Here is a 22,685-nt window from a genome sequence, read left to right on the forward strand (position 1 = left end):
CCTAGACATATAAAATAGGCTCATAGGTAACTTATGCAATTTCATGCAAATAAACCATCAAACTAACTAATAGTAGTTTGATAATAGTAGAAAAAGTCCTGGATTAAGAGATGGGAAAACAATGACAACCCCAACTAACTTTGGGTAAGAGCTCTGCTTTGTTAGTTTTGGAATGTTAAATCAGTTAATAATCTCAGATTTCTCACCTATAAAATGGAGACAGACTTTATTTACCCAGCCTGTTGTACAGATCAAATGAGATATCCTACTGAAGTGGATTTGTATCATATCAGACCTGTAAGAAAAACAGACTGTGATGAAGGGGAGAGAAGGTAATTTCTTTTCTACTACCAGTCTCCCAGACATAAAAACACAAAGTACAGGCCCTATTAACTGTATATTACTCAAGACAAAATCTACTAATATTTATAATTCTTAAACTTTTCCCCCTTTTCATTAGCCTTTTAAAATGAAAATCTAGTGAATTTTTGTAACCTATGTATTTATTGGCATTCAAGTAGTGACAAGTTGTGACAGCCTGGCTCAAAAAAGCTTAGTTAAAATAAACTTTAAAACACTTGTGATAAAATTTGAAGTTATGGTAATTAGAGAATTATTTATATTACCTTATTATAGAATCTTAAACTTCTGATTCCTACGTTTTAAAATTTATTACTTTGTCATCTGGTCATTTTGTAGGCAAGGAACAGAAATATGACACTGTGTGTCACTTACCTCAGAGAAAGAGCAATCTGTTGTTTACAGAGCACTTAACCCCAGAGAACCTTTCCAAAATGAAAGTCAAGAAATGTATTTAGTTAGAGATATGTGATAAATAGGAGAAGCAATTTCATTCTATACCCAATCCTTTTTGGACTGTACACCTGTTGTACATGCACATGGACACTCACACACAGAGATCACTCACATACAGTATACAACATGGACATCAGAGAAAAGATTGCTCATCAGTCAGCCTTCATCTTTGCAGCCAAAGGTTTTCACTGATGGATAGTTAATAATTGTTAATGGGGTCTGTTCTGTATTCTGCTTATCATGACAAAGTGAAGAACAAACTACAGGGCTATTATGTCCTATGGGAAATACATGGTCCTAGTCTAGGGAGAATTTGGCCTTCTGGATTATCTGCTTCTTACGACAACAGACTCAGTGAATGTGGACATTCAGACTCGTGACTGTTTCAGATTCGCCAGGGAAGACTAAGTGATAATAAACCTTTAAGCAAAAGAGCAAAGTAGCCTAATGGTTTGGTGAGTATCTACTTTTTATATGAATAGTCTCAACACAACAAAAACAGCTTGACAGCTGCTTTTCATTTGGCTTTGAAGTATTGGCATGTGAACTTATTTTATGTAGGACAAACAACAGTAATATCTTTTGTTCTGTGAGCTTGCACAGGGTAAAGTACTGGAACTAGAATTCAATTCTTGTTGTATTTAAACATAGGCTTACTACAAGTCCTCTACCAAAGTTCCCAAACTGAAAGTGCCTCCTATGAGAGTTATATAGTTACAGATGTGTAAGTAGATGGGGGGGTTGAACTTTGGACAAACCTAGGTTGAAGAATGATCTAATATTTTACACTTCAATGGAATATTATCTTTGTATGTATTCCCAAACCCATGTTTGCAGCTAAGAAAAAAGCACAGGTTTAATTTAGAAACCACAAAATGTTTATGTAAATGAAATCTTGTGCTACAAAGCTACTATCTTGAGACTCACTGTTATTATTTTTTACCCACTTATTATCATAAAAAAACTAGTTCTCAGATTCTGCATACAGACAGCTTTATGTAAAATATATAAACATTTGTCCAAATTGGTACACAGATTGCATAAATATGGCAATTAAGATTGCATTTACAGATGTGCATGTACAATGTTGTGCAAATTATCACAATATTACAATTTCAGAAATTATTCAAATTGGAATCCAAGTAAAGCAATTAGTGAAAAAATACCCATGCAGAATTTAAATATCTCAGAACAAAATTTAAATGTCTTCAGTAAAAGGTCACACATTTAAAATAGTTTTATTCATTTTATTTGTATATGTCAAAATACATTTTTATTTCCAAAATAGTGGGTTTTGCAACTAGTTTCATGCAGAAACAAGGTCTGCTCAATACTACCAATAAAACCAATATAATAGCACAGTAGCTGTTCAGTTTTAGATACAAAGAATAAATAACCTAAATACAAAACACTAAAATATTAGAAACATGTATTTAATCATTCTTCACAGGCATCCAAACTTCACAAATATAATCCTTAGCATGCCTAACTGTTGTGCAACCAGAACGTGTTGCGGTCACTCAAACTGATCAATTATCTGTATATTTTACGTCCACATAAGACCATGGAAATTCTCTATATTCAGACCCACCATTCATACAGTTCAAATATAACCAAAAATAAAATTCCCATAACTATCCTTGTACCTTTAAAAATCAAGAATCCTGAGCTTGGTAGTAAGAGCATAACCTTATATCTTCATAAAACCAATCAAGAGAGAGAGGACTTAAAATCCTGCTTACCAAAACACCCTTTCCCAGCCCCAAAGTAATCTAAAATAGGCAGTAGAACACAATGACCTTTTAAAATGAAGGGGTACAAATTCACATTTAATATAGTATACAATACAATCAATAATACAATTAGCTACTATAAGCTTTATGATGTACAATTTATTCAAATGGCTGAACTGTTCAGTGGTTAAGGAGACAGTTATGTGCCAGAAATATGTAGTATTTTTTTGCATGGTTTGATGAAAATATAAAAGCTATTTGTCCAAATAAAAGCCATCTTCACTATGTACTTGATTTTGCTTTTTTTTTTTCCTTTTCTTTTTTTAAAAAGGCCACTGAAATGTATAAAATGGTCTGAACATGATGGTGGTATCAAAGTCAATGCCTCTTCACATGGCAATAACAGTGCATTTTACATTAACTCACGGGTTAAGTCTGCAAATGATTTCATAGCATTACTTTGGCTAGCACAACAGTTTTAGACAGCACTCAGATAAATATAGGTATGTGAAATGTGAAGCAATTATCTTATGCAACTTTAATTGTGGCTGAATACTATCAAATGAAAACTGGAAATAAAAGTAAAAGCACTTTACAGTAGAAAACTTTTGTAAAGATAGGGCTCCATATAATGTGTTACTTTTAAAGTCTTTATATCACATTGTTAGCAAATTTTGTTTTAACACTATTATGGAGTAGCCTACTTTGCATTAACAGACATTTGAAATAAGGAAATAGTCAAGCATACCATGTGGTGGTCTAAAAATCAAAACAATACATTTATTTATATATACAGCATCACTCAGTACCTGCTAAAATGAACGTGAAGATTACAAAATCTAACATCTTATACTACAATAATAAAAAAAAAAACAAAAACAAAAAAGTGACCAATGAAGGCAGAAAATAGGACTTAAAAGAACCTAATCTCAATTGACTTTAAAGCATTCATATAAGAAATAAATGCATATTGCACAAACAGTGAAAGCAAATGTTCCACCAAGCAATTCAGTTCCAGGTGGAAGACAACACAGCATTAGCCTAATACATAACAATGATATCAGAAGAACAAGTGTTCTTTTCTGTAAATGAGAAAGCTGTGAAAACATAGAAGAGTCTGCCACATGAAGAGTTAGAAGGAAAAAAATACAAACCCAAACTTAGATGTAAAGCAAAAAATTAAATATCGAAAAACTGGAAACTGTGGCACATCAAAAAATGTTGAATAACTGTCTTCTGTGAGAGCTGAAAGTTTTTTTGACACAAAAGTATTTATGTACAACTAAGGCTTACTGGTTAAGTATCTGAGGCATATCTGGCCTTGAACACTTTCCTTATATGCTGGAGCTGTAAACAAGTTTTCTCAGTCATTAAAAAAAAAGTCTTCTCAGCAGCTGCATTAACATGAAACAATGGTCTTGATACAAGAAAAAAAAAAACAAAACCAGAAAATTAAACAAAACAAAATTCCTAGATAAGAGGGCATTTGGCAGGATATCCAAAAATGACAGTCTCCAAGGATTCTTCCCAGGCTTCCAGTGACTGTCAGTTATGGTCCACTGGGTTGCTAATATGTGCAATTCCATTATTTGCTGCTTTTTATTTGGAAAGTTTGCTTATAACTCTAATCAAGGCCCCATTTTCATCCTTTAGCCTCTGGTTGTCTGCTTTTAGGTCTGGTAACATCTGTGAGGGGAAAAATAAAAGAAAAAAGTTTTACTTTAATAAGAAGATACAATGTTACTCTTAATAAATTTTATGTTTTCACCACAAGACACATGAACAAGCTTTGTCAGTTATATAAATTTCTAGTGGCTAAAACGTATATGAAAGAAAGAAAAAACTTGATTTGTGAAGCTAATTAGTTTAATAAACGATGGAATTAAAAGTTTATTCTCCCAAAGTTATCAACTGGAATGTACTAAATCACTTGCTATTTATGACTCACAAGCACACCATATTAGAGCAGCCAAAAAAATGAAGCCTGTTTTTGTTAGGATGGGCTCTCAAAGGGAGTTCCTTTAAGACTTCCTGTCAGCACCTAAACCGAGGCCTTTTACTTTATTTACATCAGACCTCAAACCATAGTACTTACTATTACTCCACAAGGAAACCAGCCTATTTAGCAAAGTTTTGAGGAAGTTAGACTTGTTCTAAATTATTAAAATTCCTTAAAGGATTCATCTGTAGTACCAAGTTTAAGCATGTAGTCCAAGATAGGTGGCTCATTAAATTATAATAATTATTACTATTATTAGAACAGTATAAAATAATTTATAAGCCAAAGTAGTCAGTCTGTGTTTATGAAAATATCTAAGCACTGAAAAAATCACCAGTATTTGGAGCAAACAGAAAAACACACCCTCACATCCTCAAAGCAAATCTGTTTTTTGTTTTACAGACAAACTGAAGGAGGGGGTAGAAATGTTATCAGTAAACTGCATTTTCCAAGAATGAATTAAATCAGATGTGCTCTGCCAGATTTGTTTGCTAGGAAGTGGGAGAGCTTATATTTTGGATGTTAAAACATGCTTTCCAAGATACTTAAAATATCTTTCCAATATCGTTTCTCAGCTATCAAAATGTACTAGGTTGTAAAATTAGATAAAAGTAAAACTTCTACTTGGCAAAATTACATAAAGCAAAAGCTTTATGAAGAGTTTAACTTTATGTGGAACCAATCAATTCTTGTGTTCACAATGTATGGATATAAAATACAGTAATCTTAAGTTTATGTATTAGGATACCTCTGTAATAAAGAACTATTTACTAAAGTACTATATTACTTATAGTACTATAAAGAACTGTATTAACTAAAGTGGTTCTGATTGAAAATGGTATTATTTTGAAAAATAGATAAAGCATGCTTAATCTTCAGCTTCAACATATTAATTATATGTAAAATATTTTATACTGCTTATGTTCCATTTTCTTTCTAGCAAAGAATTTTAAAATTGTATTTAAATATTTAATCCCTAAAATATTTGTAGAGCCAAAAATGTGCACAAGCTTTGCAAAGGTGCAGACAAGTCTTTAAATCCCTAAATCATTTCCTAAATTTATTGTAGTTTATCAGCCAGAATATACAATTAGTGACACTTTCTAACATTCTGAGAAGCCATGCATAATTAACAGTTATATGATAAGCTTCAGACACAATGGCATTAATTTGTACAAGTGAGCTTAAGACACGCTTACTAATACAAAAACACCTGCCTGGCTCTACCAAGAAGAAATGATGAAACTATAAATTATAGGTTCACAGACTGCAGGTGCCTACAGAACCCTGAGCGCTTGGCTACCACTCTTGTCAAGGCCCTATTCTCAGTCAGCAGTCGCTCATTTAACTCTCTCAGAGTTTGAATTTGCTTTATTTGGTGCAGGTTCTGCAGGAATTAGAACATAAAGAAATAAAATATAAAAAAATAAGAAAATCGAAAAGAGTACAATAAAAACACAAAGAATCACAGATAACGAATATAAGAAGAAAAAAATTAAGAGTCTTGACTATAAGGATATTCATTCCATGAAATTTGCAAAGGTAAATAGTGTAGTCCTAAAATTCCATATCAAACAAAATACATAACAAAATCCAAAAACTTTGTCTCCAAAGCCATTCAAAAATGTTTTAATAAGGAACCAAATTCAGTAATAATTAAATCTTGAAATTCTAATTTTATGGGCACATTTTCCTATGTATCAGTTCATTAATTCATAATGTGATAAACATATTTTATGCAAGATAATACAATAAAAGGTAATCCATTAACTATGCTATTTTTTTCCCCTAGCAAAGAGGGTTCCTTCCAACATTCAAAACAAATAGATACTTCTACAAGTAATTCAGAGTTCAATAAAACATAGCTCGGCTCGTCCACTACCGTAATGTCCTTTATTTTCAAAGGAAAATATTTTTGTATTGCTACCCCCTCCACCATTTACTCTCCAAGAAACAGAGTATGTGAAATGTGAAGAATAAATAATAAATCCCAAATCTTATGGTTATTATTGTCTGATTTTTTCTATACCTGAACATCAAAAAAGCCAAAAAAACTAATCAACAAAATGATTTGAATTGTAAATGTTCTCCTAGCTCACATAAAACCTGGATTTAGGAAGAAAGAGAAGCACAAGATATAGATAACTCACAAATTACATAATCAGTATTGAGAACAATTAACATAAACATAGTTATCTGTAAGAGTACTGTAACGCTTGAGTTGATTAACAGCACTATCTCTCATAAGTAGAAGCATGGTTTACTTACTTTGAGCTCTTCTTCCATTTCAGATATTCTTCTTTCTAGAGCTCTTCGTTCCTAGATCAATTTAAGGTACCAATATTAATCACGTAATTATTATATTCTTAATTTTCTTCTAAACTGTGAGAGAGTGATACTTTAGAGTCAAAAATCAAATCAGGAGCAGTGTGGAAAAAGATGTGATGCCAGTGATGTGTAAAGAGCTTTCTAAATTTTGAGAAGTAAATATGAAGATTATGATTTTTATTAATTTCTATAAGCTCTTTCTTCAAAGCTTTGACTTTCTAGTAAGATGCTACATAACATGTTCAAACTATTTTTTTAGTTCACATAAAACTGAGGAATAAACCAATATTCAAGACTGAGGATTATATAGAAAAAAAAAAACCACACATAGATGCAATTATTCTACAGTGACAGAAGCAGAAACGCAAGCAGCAAACATGCCTAAATTTCAAAAGGATCGAAGAGAAGTTCATCTCCTCCACCTATAATGTTTGCTAGCCAACATTTATACAACTGACTTTACAGCTTTGTATTTAGGTTGATACTGTGTGCAGCATTAATGCAGTGAATCTAACGAAGAAGCAACTGCAGCACGTATTTTAAAGTACCTCCTTTCGAAGAGTGACAGGCAAAGGCAACATACATTACTGCAGTGTACAGTTTATTCTCCCTTACAAATAATCAGCATTCTAAGGTGTTACGCAAAAAGCAAGCAGCGGTAATTAATGTGCTGTAAAACTTTGGTTGTTAGGTCATACCGCCCAGAAGATACTGACTCTTGCCGGTCACCTTTCAGATACAAACCATTTAAATTTAGTTTAATCACTATGAATTTCCAAGACATTCTTTCCCAGATTAATAATTAATGTTGATATTTAGTAAAGCAGTACATTTATTGTAAATGTTAATGTTTTTAGATTATGTGATGTAAAAAGTAGATGGAATCCTACTCATAGTCTTTTAAGTACCGTGTTATTCTATTAATAGCTTGTTTAAACATTATTATATAGACAAAAATGTTATCTTCTATGAACAGAACTTTCTCCTAGTTAATAATACAGCCATGACTAATTCATAAAAACCACTGCACTTCCCAAAACACTAGGATATATAGCGTCATATTTGATCCTCATAACTTGGTGAAATCTCATAAACAGTGTATTTCCTACTGCCCTCATCATCCTCAATTTTGTTAGGTACCTTCAAGATTTTAACTACTTTCTGATAAAGCAAGACAAGAACACTCTACCAAACTGTCTTGTCACCAAAGCAGCATCTATAAAGTTGTAGGCAATTTCTTCTGTTTGACAAACTTACCAACATCAGAAAATATGGTTAAGAGAAAATACATGTAAAATGCTTAGCCCAGTGCCTGCCTGGTACATTATAGTACTGAATAAATGTTAGCAGTTATTATCAATACTATGATTACTAATATCTGTTAAATTGAAAGTAAATTAGCTACTTTGTAATTTATTTGCATTTGATAGGCAGACAAAGGAGGTCAGGTGAGAATGTCAGAGTATGAACATGTGTACTATGTGTGCACAAGCCTAGATAAAAAAGGACACTCTCTCTTTTTTTTTTCGTAAAAAAGGTAAATTGGCTATTTTTGTAATGGGATGGAAGAAAATGTTTTATTAACTGCTCCTGATTATTTATTCTTTGACCTAGCTACCCAGGATGTGCTTTCTCCTTCAGCTAAGACCTTGCAGGTCTAGCCACTGCTCACTTGGACTAACAGACACTCTTTTCCTTTAATTTTTGATCATTGATACATTCTCAACTGCTCAGACTAAACTTACAGAGTTCTTCCTATGGCCACTGCCAGACCTCTGAGCAATAACAATAATAAATGGAGAAATACAAGTGAATATATCATTGCCAAATAAAAAATTATAGAAAGACATAAAAGGGCAAAAGGCTTCTATAGTAATCAAATTTTTGTTTAAAATATACTATTTAGGGGCGCCTGGGTGGCTCAGTTGGTTAAGCGACTGCCTTCAGCTCAGGTCATGATCCTGGAGTCCCAGGATCGAGTCCTGCATCGGGCTCCCTGCTCAGCAGGGAGTCTGCTTCTCCCTCTGACCCTCCTCCCTCTCATGCTATCATTTTCTCTCTCTCTCTCTCAATAAATAAATAAAAATCTTAAAAAAATATATATATACTAATTAAAAATGTTAATTATTTAAATTCAAAATTAAAGTATCATTAACTTTAAAAGAAATTTGAGAATTTAATGTTCTTAGAATCTTTACAAACTTTAAGAATGGATTTAAATTTTCCAAAGAATTAAACTAAATGTATACATGATCAAAATGTTTTAAGTATACCACCACAGAAAACCAAAGAGATAAATGGCATTTCAAAAATATCAGATTCACTACCACAATGTGTACATTTCAGAATCAAGGCAAAGATTTTTTTAATCTGTTAAAAGAGTAACATGGTAAATTAAGTCTTAATATCTAGAGAGGTAAGGTAATTTCACATCTAGAGAGATCCCACAGAACTGTATAAAGAAGCTAAGCTAGAAAACATTCATGATTAAATCAGTATTAATCTACACTAACAAAAACTACCATTCATAAAAATAAAACTAAAAGAAAAAAAAACCCTACTATTGCTTATGTAAAACAATAAAGGGGGAAAATGATTAATTAATAAAATGGATACTTACCCTTTTTTCCATTTCTAATAGTGACCTATCAGCAAACCTTTCTTGTCTCTGTAACAAAGTAAGAAATATAAAAGGGATATTAAGTGCAATAAAAGGTGGGGGGGGGTGAAGGAGGACCATAGTAACTCCTCTAGTGGTGTTCAAATAAATCACAACATTCAGTTGGAGTAATACACAGGCATAAATAAAGAAAAGAGAAAGCAATTTTGTATTAAAACAATATAAATTTAGAGTTAAAGGAATACTTAGAAATAGAATGGTTTCCACAGCTCTCATGGTCTACCCATCACTTTTCCTCAGGTCTTTACACAGTATAGTATGGGCTAAGGATGGGTGAGTACTGTGGAACAAAACCAAAAACACCCTAGAGTTTCCTCTCCGATGCTCAAGCTCTCTCTCACACACCACTAGGAGGAGTGGCTAATCTGAATGGCCAGATTCTAGGACCTTGACTGAAAGGTAGTTGGGACTAGGATGAGTGAGTATCCATGCAGCCAAGTCAGTAAACTGGCCTAAATTCTGTTGTCTCTCACAGCTTCGTATTGCTCGCTCTCTATCTAGAGTTTTCTTTTCCAATCATCCATGCTCCAAAATTGGTAAGAAAGTTCACACCCCCTGTCACTTATAAGAAATCCTAGCTATATAGCTTTTCTTCTCCTGGTGAGCTTAGGGCTCATTTTTCCTGCTTCCTATACTATACTATCAACTCAAAGTTGAAAAAATCCTGAGATTTGGGAGATGGAAAGGACCCTTGTGGTTTTAAGCCACATGTTATAACTAATACCTGAGGGCTCTGCATGTGGATCCTGAGTAAAGGCCCAGTTAAAAACAAGGGGTATCCTAGGTGTGCCTGGGTAGCTCAGTTGGTTGAGTGTCTGACTTTTGCTCAGGTCATGATCTCAGGGTCCTGGGATCCAGTCCTGAGTTGGGCTCCTTGCTCAGCAGGGAGTCTTCTTCTCTCTCTGCTCTTCCTCCCACTTATACACACTCTCTCTTTCTCCCTCTCCAGTAAATAAACAAAATCTTAAAAACAAAAAACAAGTGGTATCCTAGTTCTTACACTAACTTCTGTACATGTATCTTCCTCGGGATTCCTGGTCAGTTTGCTATAAAAACCATCAAATGACTCATTTCTCAAAAGTGAATTTGCTGAATAATCTATTTTACCAATTTACCAAAAATGTTTTTTCACAACTTTAACATGAATGCTCTTTTATGACTATTAACCACAAAATATACTTACAAATATATTTCATTAATTGTTTCTCTTTTTTTTCTTTTTAAATTTTATTTTTAAGTAATCTCTACACCCAACATGGAGCTCAAACCTACAACCCCAAGAACAATAGTTGTGCTCTACTGACTGAGCCAGTCAGGCGCCCTAAACGTTTCTTTATGTAATTTTCTGTTCTGCCAACCATTTCAGCATTCATACTTTAGTCTCATCAAGGCCTGTAACCTAAGTTATTTTTTGATCTTCTTTTCACAATTTCTTTTTTATGGTTATGGTATATAAAATGTAAAGATCTAATCATGGCCAGGTGTCCTTCCTTTTCTCTGTTGTTTTAAATGGTTTTATGCTTTTGTGCTCTTTCTGGAAAAATAAAAGTCGGCATATTTTAATTACTTATTGTTACAAATCAAATTCAGAATTTCAAGTATGATGAGACTTCCCAGCTAATTCTGATTTCTTTTTGATGTTTTTAAATTTAAATTTATATTTAACTGCTAAAAATGCAGACAAAGGCTAATATGCCTCTTGAAGATGTGCAAATGAATCCTAAAACCACTTTAAATAAAGACTGAAAAATGTAGGGGTGCCTTGATGGCTCCATCAGAACAGCACGGGACTCTTGATCACAGGGTCATGAGTTTGAGCCCCATGCTGGGTGTAGAGATTACTTGGGGGGAAAAAAAAAGACTGAAAAATTTAAAAATGACATTCAAAAGCACCCAAAAGAATTCAGAAACAGCTGAAACAATGCCATTACATATAAGTCAATAAAATTTTAGATGGAAAATTAGCATTTTTTGAGGATTTTTCTTCATATAGGAACATTTTAGCAATTTTATGATTCATCTGCTCATTTCTTAGGTTAAAAAATCAAGTTGAGTTAATATTTTTGGTTAATGTTCTAGTTAAAGCTGCTAAAATCATTATTAGTGAATCTAGTGAATTGACATTTGACAAAATATTATTCATCAAACTGGTTTCTGGTAAATCAGACTATTTCCCTCCATTGGAGACTACATACAGGAAGGAGGGTGGCTGGATGAAGGCAGGATTTAGGGATTCTAGAGTCACAGGGCACCTGGGTGGCTCAGCTGTTAACCGTCTGCCTTCGGCTCAGGTCATGATCCCAGGATCCTGGGATCAAGCCCCACATCGGGCTCCCTGCTCAGCGGGAAGCCTGCTTCTCCCTCTCCCACTCCCTCTGCGTCTCTCTCTGTCAAATAAATAAAATCTTAAAAAAAAAAAAAAAAAAATCTAAGTCCCTTGGCCAATTATTATTAAACACACTATTAACAGGATGATAGTTGGATAAAACTCCATGCGACTGTCAAACTGCCGCCACTATGTATACCCATGAATAGTTATGGGAGTAATGCCCCAAAAAGAAAATAAAAATCAGGTGGAATGATTCTTGGTAGACTTAAATGCTCAGGATAAATACTCTAAAATTGAACAAAAAGTTTAATGCTTATCAGTTTTGCTTTTACATGTACCCTTAAATTTTAAAAACATTTATAGTTTTTCCAACTAAGATACTAACTCTGAATATTTACCAATATCTTATACTCTGAATTACCCTTCCCATTATTCACTCAGTATACTGGGCATGGTACTCAGAATGTCTGCTAAGGCAGTTAATAGTAACTTGTTTTTCTGGCCACAATCCAAAGGATCAGAAATTGGTACATGACCCAAAGGCAACTTGCTCTGGGTTGTCCAGTGTCCTATGAAATAGTCACTAACAGGACTGCTCCATGCTGATAATAACTGGCTAATTCTATCAGATCCCCTCTCTTGCAGACTTTGAATGAGACACATCTAGGAAGAATTAAACGACAACAGGGTAGGCAGAAGAACAGAGAAACAGAGAAGGTAGTAAGCAGTAAAAACATGGATTAGCTGACTCACCGTAATGACAGGACACAGCAGTAGGAAGCAGTGGACTTTTTTTTTTTTTAAAGCAGTGGACATTTTTATTTAGAAAACATTATGATCAAATCTCTCGAGCTAGAGTTATTTTCAGAAAACCAGTGATGGTATTTTTGTGTGAGGAGGCTCATGAAGCTACTAATACAACCCAAAGAATGATGACTTTCCAGTTTACCATGAAGTCTAAGTTACCCCAGCAAGTTGTAACTTGAATGACGTTCCAAGTTTTTATGACACCTTACTATGAAACGTGTTCTTGTTCTGACTTACTTCTCTGTGTATCTTTATAGTAAACCCTCATCAACTGATGGAATCTGCAGAGCCTTCTTTTTTTAAAAAATTTTTTATTGTTGTTAATCACCATACATTACATCATTAGTTTTTGATGTAGTGTTCCATGATTCATTGTTTGCGTATAACACACAGTGCTCCATGCAGAACGTGCCCTCTTTAATACCCATCACCAGGCTAACCCATCCTCCCACCCCCCTCCCCTCTAGAACCCTCAGTTTGTTTTTCAGAGTCCATCGTCTCTCATGGTTCGTCTCCCCCTCCGATTTCCCCCGCTCCATTCTTTCCCTCCTGCTATCTTCTTCTTTTTTTAGCTTTAACTCCTGGAATTTTAACAAAGCCTCCATTGTGCACAGACAACTGCTTCACAATGTAATAGTGGTTAACAACGGCAAAAAGGGGACCTGGTAACAAGTGTAAGTTCAACATAGAGAATTAAAAGATTATAAAAAAGATGAATGTAAAAGAATGGCCAAAGAAAGTATGGTCTCATTTATGGAACCAGAGATGTCATTTCTAGATGAGTGATTTCAAACTGGATTCCGAAAGCTGAACTGCAGAAATGTGTTTATACTATAAAGTCTCATGTTAAAATTAAACAAGTTTGTTTTCTTAAAAATTACAAGACTGCTTAGAGCCTTTTAACACCTGAATAGTATCCTGTAAAATCTCCAAGATGTAATATAGTTTATTTCCCATGAAATACTTGGGTCACAAAACTCTTTTCTTTGAAAGGGGACAGGTGGAGAATGAGCAAGGAATGTGCCTATTACTATCACCCACAATTAGTATTCCATGGAAAAAGCTTGGGAAACAATTCCTAGATCATACATAGCCTAGATCATATGTATATGGTTGTGAATTTTGTTTGGCTATCCCAATTTTCTTGTCTAAAACGGTCTCCTGTAGGCTGTTGCATAGAAGGTAAGTAAAAAGAGTTAATGACAAGCTATCTTCTAGCTTTAGTATATCAAATTAATTTTGGGAACAAGCAGGAAATATTTATAATGAATAAAAATGATTATAAATTATAAAATTTTTAATGGCTTTAAGAAGATTCTGTATAGATGCTTTTAATACCTTGCTACATTTGGTATGCTGGAAATAAGCATTTTAAGCCCTTTATGTATCACAACATAGGTATTTTTGGCTTAAAAACACTTCAACTTTCCATTATAAAGTTTTACTTCTATATTTTTAATTTATTCTAGAAAGAAGTAAATGGAAGTTATGTATTATTTTGATTCCTTCTTAGTAATAAGCTATTATCAGTAACTAAACTTATGTTTCAAAGAAACACCTGAGAATATTTCAATCTAATTTTTAGACAGAATAAATCAAAACCATTACTTTCAGGGTAACAGAGAAAAAGGTACAAACCTGGGTGGCCTTTTCCAATTGTAATTTAAGATCGGTCAGTTCCATATTTGTATCATGTAGCTGTGCTTTCAGCTTTTCATTTTCAGCTAGAATCTGTTCATAAAGCTATAAAAATTAGGGTAGAACAACAAATTACTTTTCTGCTCTCTTAATATTTTAAGATTTCCCACTGATTACCTTGCAATATTAAAACAGAAAGATTAATGTAACATATGAGCCATTAAACAATACATTAAAAATATTTTAATGCTTTATGGTTGCAAGGCAAAAATTTTTGGTTATGCAGGTTATCTGTCCCATGTAAACTCTTTAACACATTAGTTCCAGTATTTAAAATTTAAGAATTTACTGAAAAATCTAACTTTTCTATTTCCATTAACAAATCTTCAGTTATATGATAAAGAGGAACCATACAGAATAACTACAGCTAGAGCTGAGGAGCCACTGTGATCTTCATCTGGGGTGTGTGAGCTTTTCTGCCTATCATTCTCCCTTGAATTCCTGGCACTGACATGGAGCATCAGTTGTATTTATCATTATAACTGTACTGCTTTTACTAAAATTTGAAGGAAAGTGAACTATTTCTTGAATACTTTCATAACATTTGAATCTACTACTTCTTTCTCCCCCATCTCTCCTACTACGAGTATAGATGCTTAAAATCATCTCTTATCTAGACTATTCTAGTATTAGAATTGTTTTCCTGACCTCCAATTTGTCCTATACATAGCAGCAAGAGTTAACTTCTTCTAAAATGACAATCTCAATTTCATATGCCAACCACTCCATTAGCCCGGACATCAGAAACCCCGAATAGCTTCCCAGTGTTCTCAGTACAAAGATACCCTTAAGATAGCCTGTGAAGCACTGCACAGTCTGGCCCTGGCCTCTACATCTAAGTGTAACCTCACATGACCATCCCTTCTGCCCTACTAGCTATACTGAAGATTTAATCACTTCAATGCATCCCATGCCTTTCTGCCACCACGTCTACGTCTTTATATCTCATTCCATCCAGAAAACTTTTTTCTCCCACTTTGCCAGTTAACTAATCGTCCTTCTATGATTTGCCTCTGAAGCTTCACTTCTTTAGGAAATCTATCTTTAGGCCCTGTCACTTTCCTTTGTTATACACTCTTATGAAATGCATTCTTTACTTCAGATAATTGTTTCAAGTTTTAAATTATACATTAATATGACTGTATGATCATGTCGGTCTCTGCTACTACATGGAAGATGTCCACAAGAACAAGGACAGTTATCTCCAACTCTACTGCCTATGAGTAGAAGCTCACTACTTAGGACAGTTCAGTGTTCAGTTCTTTACCGAATGAATGACAATCTTATACATAATGTAAACTGACCCCCCACCTTCCTTCTTTTGCTGACCTGGCTTGTAAGAAAATTCAAATAGCTGCCAACTACCTGGGGAAACATGTACAAATATCACAAGCCTTCTTTTTCCCCAACAAACTTCATCAGGTTTATTCTAAGCTCATAATATTAAGAATTACGAGAGTCATAATCCTAGACTGTTGAGTTTCCAGGACTTACTTCTTAAATACTTCCATCCTTAAGACATAATAGCACTTACACTATCACAAGTTTTTTAGTTACCTAGGAAAAGCTATATTCTCCTAGGAAAAGCTCTGTTCTCTGGCTGCCTCTTATTGACAAATAGGTAAAGTGTGTGTGCATGCTTGTGTGAGTGTACATGTACACACCACCCCCCAGCTTCGCCCCCCCCCCGCCCCCCGGCTCCCATGCCTCTTTTCAGCGCAATCACAGTATCACAGTACTGGCCTGAGACACTTAAGTGTGAAATAAAGTCTCTTCCCTTTAAAAAACAAACAGCTAGGGATGCCTGGGTGGCTTAGTCGGTTAAGTGTCTGCCTTCGGCTCGGGTCCTGATTCCAGGATCCTGGGATTGAGTCCCGCATCCGGCTCCTTGCTCGGCGGGAAGCCTGCTTCTCCCTCTCCCACTCCCTCTGCTTGTGTTCCCTCTCTCGCTGTCTCTCTGACAAATAAATTAAATCTTTAAAAAAAAACAAAAAAACCCCAAACAGCTATTTATATTCTCCCTACCATTTAGTGCCCCAGACTGAAAATTAAAGTAAGTTATTTCAAGATACTGATTTCATTCTGAGTTTCTAGGAATAATATCCAAAATAAATATATTAAGACAAAAGATTATTTTTAATGAAATGTAGTTGAATAATCCAAGTACCTTTTTAAAGTCAGTTGAGTCGTCCTTTTCTAGCCTGCTACTGTAAGATTTTCTTTCTTCTAAGTAACTGTATGATCCAGAGCGACCCAGCAAGGAATCATACCGATCACCAGCTGATGTGGAACTGGTTTCATATCTTTAAAAGATGAGTTAAAGTAAAAATCTTTATTATAGGTTTTTACAGCTCCCATTAACATGCATCCTAGTACATTTTAACTTGATATTCCAAATAGTAGGTAATATTCTCTTTCATCTATTATCATCTGTATCTGTGATAATAAATGGAAAGTTATTTATAATACTATTAATTTCTATTATTTGAGGAGAGATTCAATATATCTAAAAAGTCAGAACTGGTTTCACATCGTGATAAATTATTTCAACAATTTTAGACTGTATACTTTTTCTACATTTTAAAATCTCTGAAATCAGAACATGGCTTATAACTGATGGTATATTATAGTTTAATTGGTAGCAGTTTTCCTTTAAGTGGCATGTAATTGTTTAAAAATTAGTAACATCTGAGATTTGATAAACTCCTCTATCCAAAGTGATAGATAATAGGTCTGCCCTAAACAGAAAGAACCTATCTCATTTGTACATGAGAATTTTCTTATTATCTCATTATTAATTCAGGTTACCTTTTCCTGATAAATGCTATTGTTTCTACATTTCAATTCAAAAGAATCATCAGTACATAAAAATTTGTTCTTAGTTTTACAAGGTTTTAGTTAACTATTATGAGTGAGAGAAATGCAATGGAGATTAGACTTAAGGACACTGTGGAGGTTCTCTAAAAGGTGAATAATTTTGAGATAGATGACAATTTTTAGTGTCTTCATTGTTTTTATCTAAAGCAGGGATCAGAGAGAAGATTCAGAATACCTAATCAAATAAATTTCTGGTGGGTTTCACCAGCCCCTGCTGTTAATAATGACATAGTTAATAGTGAAGTAATTTAGGAAGCTTAGGAAAATTTAAAAAGTTATCACTGTTGTAAGGATTTAACAAAAATTTTCTTTTTTATAGTGACTTACTATGACTACTGAACTAGAAGTAAAGGCTTTGACAAAGAAAGCTGGTAAGAGTTATTAGGTCATCTAAACATCTACAGATTTTTATTACTCAAATAATTCTAACTTACAAAATCTATAAATATCTAAGCAACACAGAATAAAAATAAGAAAAAGTTAGTAAAAATGTAAAACATACCTAGATATGGAATCCGTCTAGAAAGAAAAACAGAGGCATATTATATTTTTATACTCTCATTAAAGTAACTGGATTGATGAAGTAAATTTAACATTTATACAGTTTTCACACTATTAAAGTAACTTATCTATTTACTATACATACATTTTAACTTTAATGTGAGTGTTCTTAGAAAGAAGTTCTAGAATAGAGTCATCACACATTTTTCATGCACAATAACCATATAATTACATTTGGCAATTTATGGTCATCTTTTATGAATTCCTACAAATGCCACCATACAATATTTTTATTTTTTATTTATTTATTTATATTAAAAAAATTTTTTTTTAAGATTTTATTTATTTGCGAGAGAGAATGAGAGACAGAGAGCATGAGAGGGAGGAGGGTCAGAGGGAGAAGCAGACTCCCTGCTCAGCAGGGAGCCCGATGTGGGACTCGATCCCGGGACTCCAGGATCATGACCTGAGCCGAAGGCAGTCGCTTAACCAACTGAGCCACCCAGGCACCCCAATATTTTTAATTAGAAGAAAAAAAAAGAAAACTAGGACAAAAATCTATTACTTCTACCTACTCAGGAGAAAGTAATAGGTTTATTTATATTAAGAAATGTCAAGTTTACTACGTGACATCCCAAAGCAACTATTTTTCTCATTTTTCTGTTTTTGAGACAGTAACACGAGAGGCAAACAAATGAATACCTAAGGTATTTTATGTACAATAATATACACATAATTTTGTTTAAAATTTACTTTCTAGAAATCCAGCTATAAATTCCATCAAAGTTTAGCAAATGGAGACTTAATTTTCTCAAGCAAGTGGTATACTTTATCAATGTTTCATAACTCTTCTTATCTAAATGGTGAAATGATTAATAGGGTAAAAGAATCTTAGTTGGGGACAAAGTATTTTTGTTTTTTGGTGGTCATCTTTAGCTCTTTCCCTTTCTATTGAAGCTCTTGCTCAAACTACACTTCTCTGTAAGGCAACTATTCAGAAATGGTTTAAGTTTCTGAAGTAGGTATTTGTATTTTTCCATTACATTTATCTTTGAATGCACTGTAAAATTATTGGATTCCTTTGGGATTAAGTCTAATTTGGACTAAAAATGCCTTACTAAAGTCTATTTAAATTTCCTTTGCAAAACCAATTTTAATTTTGCACTTGCTTCCTATTTTTTTGATGTAATGCTTTATTTCATTGATTTGTTCATTAGTTTTATAACAATTAACAATTCTGAAGTTAAATTTCAACTTTCAAGAGATTCAAATTCATACATTGCTAAGAGACTTTGAAAGTTCTTATCACAAGAGAAAAAAAGTAACTAAATGTGGGAATGGATGTTAACTAGACTTACTGTGGTGATAATTTTTCAATATATACAAATAATGAGTCACTATGCTGAACACCTGAAACTAATACAATATTATATGTCAATTATATCTCAAAAAAATAACACAATAAAAAAACCCAAGAGATCTATTCAAATTCAGAAAAATATCCAAGTATGAAATAAAATGTGTGCATATCAAATGAAAAGATCGCCATTCACCTCATAGTTTGTACTCTGGTTCACTAATTTAAATTTAAGAAAAAATAAAAACTCCAAGCAGTCACAGAAATCACTCAAATTCCATTTCTTTGTCTTTAAAAATCATGGTGCTAACGTACTACATGGAGCAATGGGTGTTATGCGAAAACAATGAATCGTGGATCACTACATCAAAAACTAATGATGTATTATATGGTGACTAACATAACATAATAAAATAAAAAACTAAAAACAAAAACACATAACAAATTAAAAAAATCATGTATTTTTTACATTTTTAAGATTGTAATAAAAAACACATGACATAAAAGTAACCATCTAAACTACTTTTAGGAGTATAGCTCAATAGTGTTAACTGTATTCACATTGTTATGCAACACATCTCTAGAATGTTTTCATCTTGCAAAACAAACTTTATACCCATTGAACAACTCCCCATATTCTTCTACCCCCAGCCCTTGGAAACCACAATTCTACTTTCTAAGAGTTTGAATAGTTTAGATACCTCATATAAGTGGAATCATACACTATGTCTATTTTGTGACCAGCTTATTTCATTTAGCATATGTCCTTATTTCATATAGCAATGTTCTTGCTCCCTGTGTTTTAAAATTATTTTTCCAAAGTAAAAATACACTTAATTACAGTACTATAAGCTCATCTAAAAGTACCACAGCATAAAAAGTTCCTCTATAACTCCCCTGCCTCCAATCCTCTAGATAACTGTTACCTTTTTTGTATACATACCCATGTATGAATTTGATTTCTACTGTTAATCTCCATAAAGGATGAATTTATTACAGTCCCAAAATCTTATATAAAAATACTATGTCAATAGTGATCATACCAAATCTGAGCATCATTAGCCTTTGCCAATTTCACTTTTTATATTAACTGTCATGTCTTTGGTTTATTAATGAGATTAAATGCATTTTCAAGCTTCCTGGCCATTTATATTTCTTTTGTAAAATTTATAAATTTCATGTATTCTGTCTCTACTTCCTTTTCCTTGAGTCTTTTCATAGTATAAATACCAATCTTTTAAATGTTATAAAAGACGGCTAAGACTATTCACTTTTAACTCAGCAAATGTGTCTCAACTTTAAGAAGGGTACTGTTTCTGTCATATTTTAGTTTTCTACGTTTAAATAATCAAATCTGTTAATCTTTTCTTTTTCTTGCCTTGGTGTCATACTTAAATTCTTGATTTATTACTAGTATCCTCTGCATGGTAAAAGTTTTATTATCCAATAACTTAATGAAAGCAAATCACAATAACCAAAGCAACAGAAGCACCACTTTTAGAAATAATGAATGTTATAATAATATATGATTCTAATAATATATAATTTTCTGTGATAAAATTTAATCTTAATTTCTTTTAATTGATATCCTGAAGGTAGACAGCTTGAGCTTCACATGCAATTCAGAATTTGTAGGAACTTTTTGACACTATACAATTTACTTTGAAGCAAAAAAGTATATGACCCCATGCCAGTTTTTAATGTGGTTAACTTGGATTCAGGTGTTCTATTATCAAACACACTTTTGAGGTGATGATGACATTATTTATTTCAGGAAATGCACAGAAGAATTTTGCTGCTAATACTTTTACACAAAAAAGGGCTGCTGCTACAAGTTTTTAAAAGAGTGGCATACTTAATGGCTAGAAACATTTTTCTTGTTTATTGTAGAAGACACCGTGTTAGTTAGTGTTAGTTAGAAGACTCCACTCTTCCTTTTCCTCATGGTGTACCAGTCATTTGGTTTAGGTGAGATGGTATATAGCCCACATTAGTAGCAAAATGGCTGCAATATCCTAGTGGTGGACCTTGTCTGGCCGAAGCCGATTATTAATCCCAGACACCTAAGGTAAACCTGCTTCAGGATGAAGCTGACATAGAGGGTTGCGCAATACAACTGGAGCATAATAAATTCTCTTCGTTTAATTCGGTTTTAGCTGGGTTTTCTGTTACTTGTAATTGAATGCTAGCACAAAATCAAGAGCTAAATAACCCCCTATTTAAAATGAACAAAACCTACTTAAATTGTTTGGAACTAAGAAAATGTTTCTTAGAAACAATTTCTACTCAATGTTAATGTATCTCATGTATAATTTTAACAGTAAAACTTAAACACAAGTATCAGTATGCTTCAAGGTCACAACTCTGAAGTCAGAAAATCTTTTCCCTTCTATCCCAGCCTGATGGGTGAGGTCTATGTGATAAGGCAGTGAGAAGTGCCAACTGGGGATGGTTTACTAACCCATTTCCTTTCGTTTACCTATTATTTTTCCCTTGAAAGATGGGAATTCATAGGGTAACACTGGGAAAGGAAGACAATGGGCAGGTTTACAGAATATAATAAACAGGAGACATAGGGGAACTGGGGGAGTGCAGACAATTGAGAGGCAAAAGGTCTAAAAGTGATAAAACTTTACCCTGCAAATAATTTACCCTTGCAAGTAATTAATTCTTCAGTATCTGTCTGGGAACCTAATTATAAAATAAAAGTACCTTTCTGGACAAAATAGATAACTTGGCCCTAAAAGTAACCTCCACAGTCACATAGCACAGGTAACCAACTTCTGGTCACTTCATATTATCGTAGATTCTTGCTGACTGAAAAGCATTTCAATAGCTCTCTTTAGGAACGCCATATCAAAAATAAAGATGATATGACAGAATGCCATTTCAGGTTAGATACTGCTAAGCTTAGAAGATTAGAACGAACTCGTATTATACAGCTCTACCCCTATGTGAATAGAGCTCTTTAAAGCATGTCAGCTTTCTCCACAGCCAAACAATAGGGAATAGAGGGGGAAAAAGTGGTAAGAAACTTTCAGCATTTGCTAGTTATGTAACCTTTTAAGTCATTAAAACTTGCCTTAGTTTCTTTATTACTATTGAGTAATCTTCTCCCTTTTGGAGAAGATTGTTGGTACAATCAGTTGTGATAATATGAAAGTTCTTTAGAGCACTAAATTTCTAAACAAATGTAAAGAAAGTTAAAAAGACCTACTGTCTTCTCTAGAAGGTAACTTTGCCTTCCACTACTTCTTGATATCCCTTAGATACTTTTGTTTTTTCTTTTCAGTTTTGAAGATTAATTTACATATAATAAACTATCCACTTAGAGTATACAGTTTGATAAGTCTGACAGCTGTATATATCCAGAATATCACCACTATAATCAAGATCCAGAATATTTCCATTGCCTCTGAAATATTCTTTGTGTCCCTTCTAGTCCATTTACCCCTGATCCCAAAGAGACACCAAGTCTACCCCCAGCATGCAGGTACAGTGTGCAGTAACTGTCTTGCATGAATAAATTCAAACACAAGCAAACAGTAATCCTTAAAAAA

The 22,685-nt window shown here is 33.4% G+C and overlaps 1 protein-coding gene across 8 annotated transcripts in view; it reads right to left on the minus strand.

The window, feature by feature from the left end:
• Positions 1 to 2,049: 2,049 nt before the first annotated feature.
• Positions 2,050 to 22,685, minus strand: part of PPP1R12A (protein phosphatase 1 regulatory subunit 12A) — a 142,951-nt gene continuing 122,315 nt past the window's right edge. For 3 of the 8 annotated variants that reach the window (XM_081822121.1, XM_081822122.1, XM_081822123.1), the window contains 6 exons: positions 17,770 to 17,786; positions 16,558 to 16,693; positions 14,331 to 14,435; positions 9,497 to 9,544; positions 6,817 to 6,867; positions 5,427 to 5,935 (listed from right to left, as the gene is read on the minus strand). In XM_081822121.1, coding sequence (XP_081678247.1) covers positions 5,801 to 5,935; positions 6,817 to 6,867; positions 9,497 to 9,544; positions 14,331 to 14,435; positions 16,558 to 16,693; positions 17,770 to 17,786 — 492 coding nt within the window. In that variant the 3' untranslated portion in view covers positions 5,427 to 5,800. Of the gene's footprint in view, positions 4,236 to 5,426; positions 5,936 to 6,816; positions 6,868 to 7,574; positions 7,606 to 9,496; positions 9,545 to 14,330; positions 14,436 to 16,557; positions 16,694 to 17,769; positions 17,787 to 22,685 lie in introns of those variants that run through there. The other 5 variants (XM_081822124.1, XM_081822118.1, XM_081822119.1 and 2 more) reach the window with 4 other exon arrangements.

Source organism: Leptonychotes weddellii, chromosome 5 (assembly GCF_054177405.1).
Source record: "Leptonychotes weddellii isolate Sample4059 chromosome 5, ASM5417740v2, whole genome shotgun sequence".
Classification (NCBI taxonomy): Eukaryota; Metazoa; Chordata; class Mammalia; order Carnivora; family Phocidae; genus Leptonychotes; species Leptonychotes weddellii.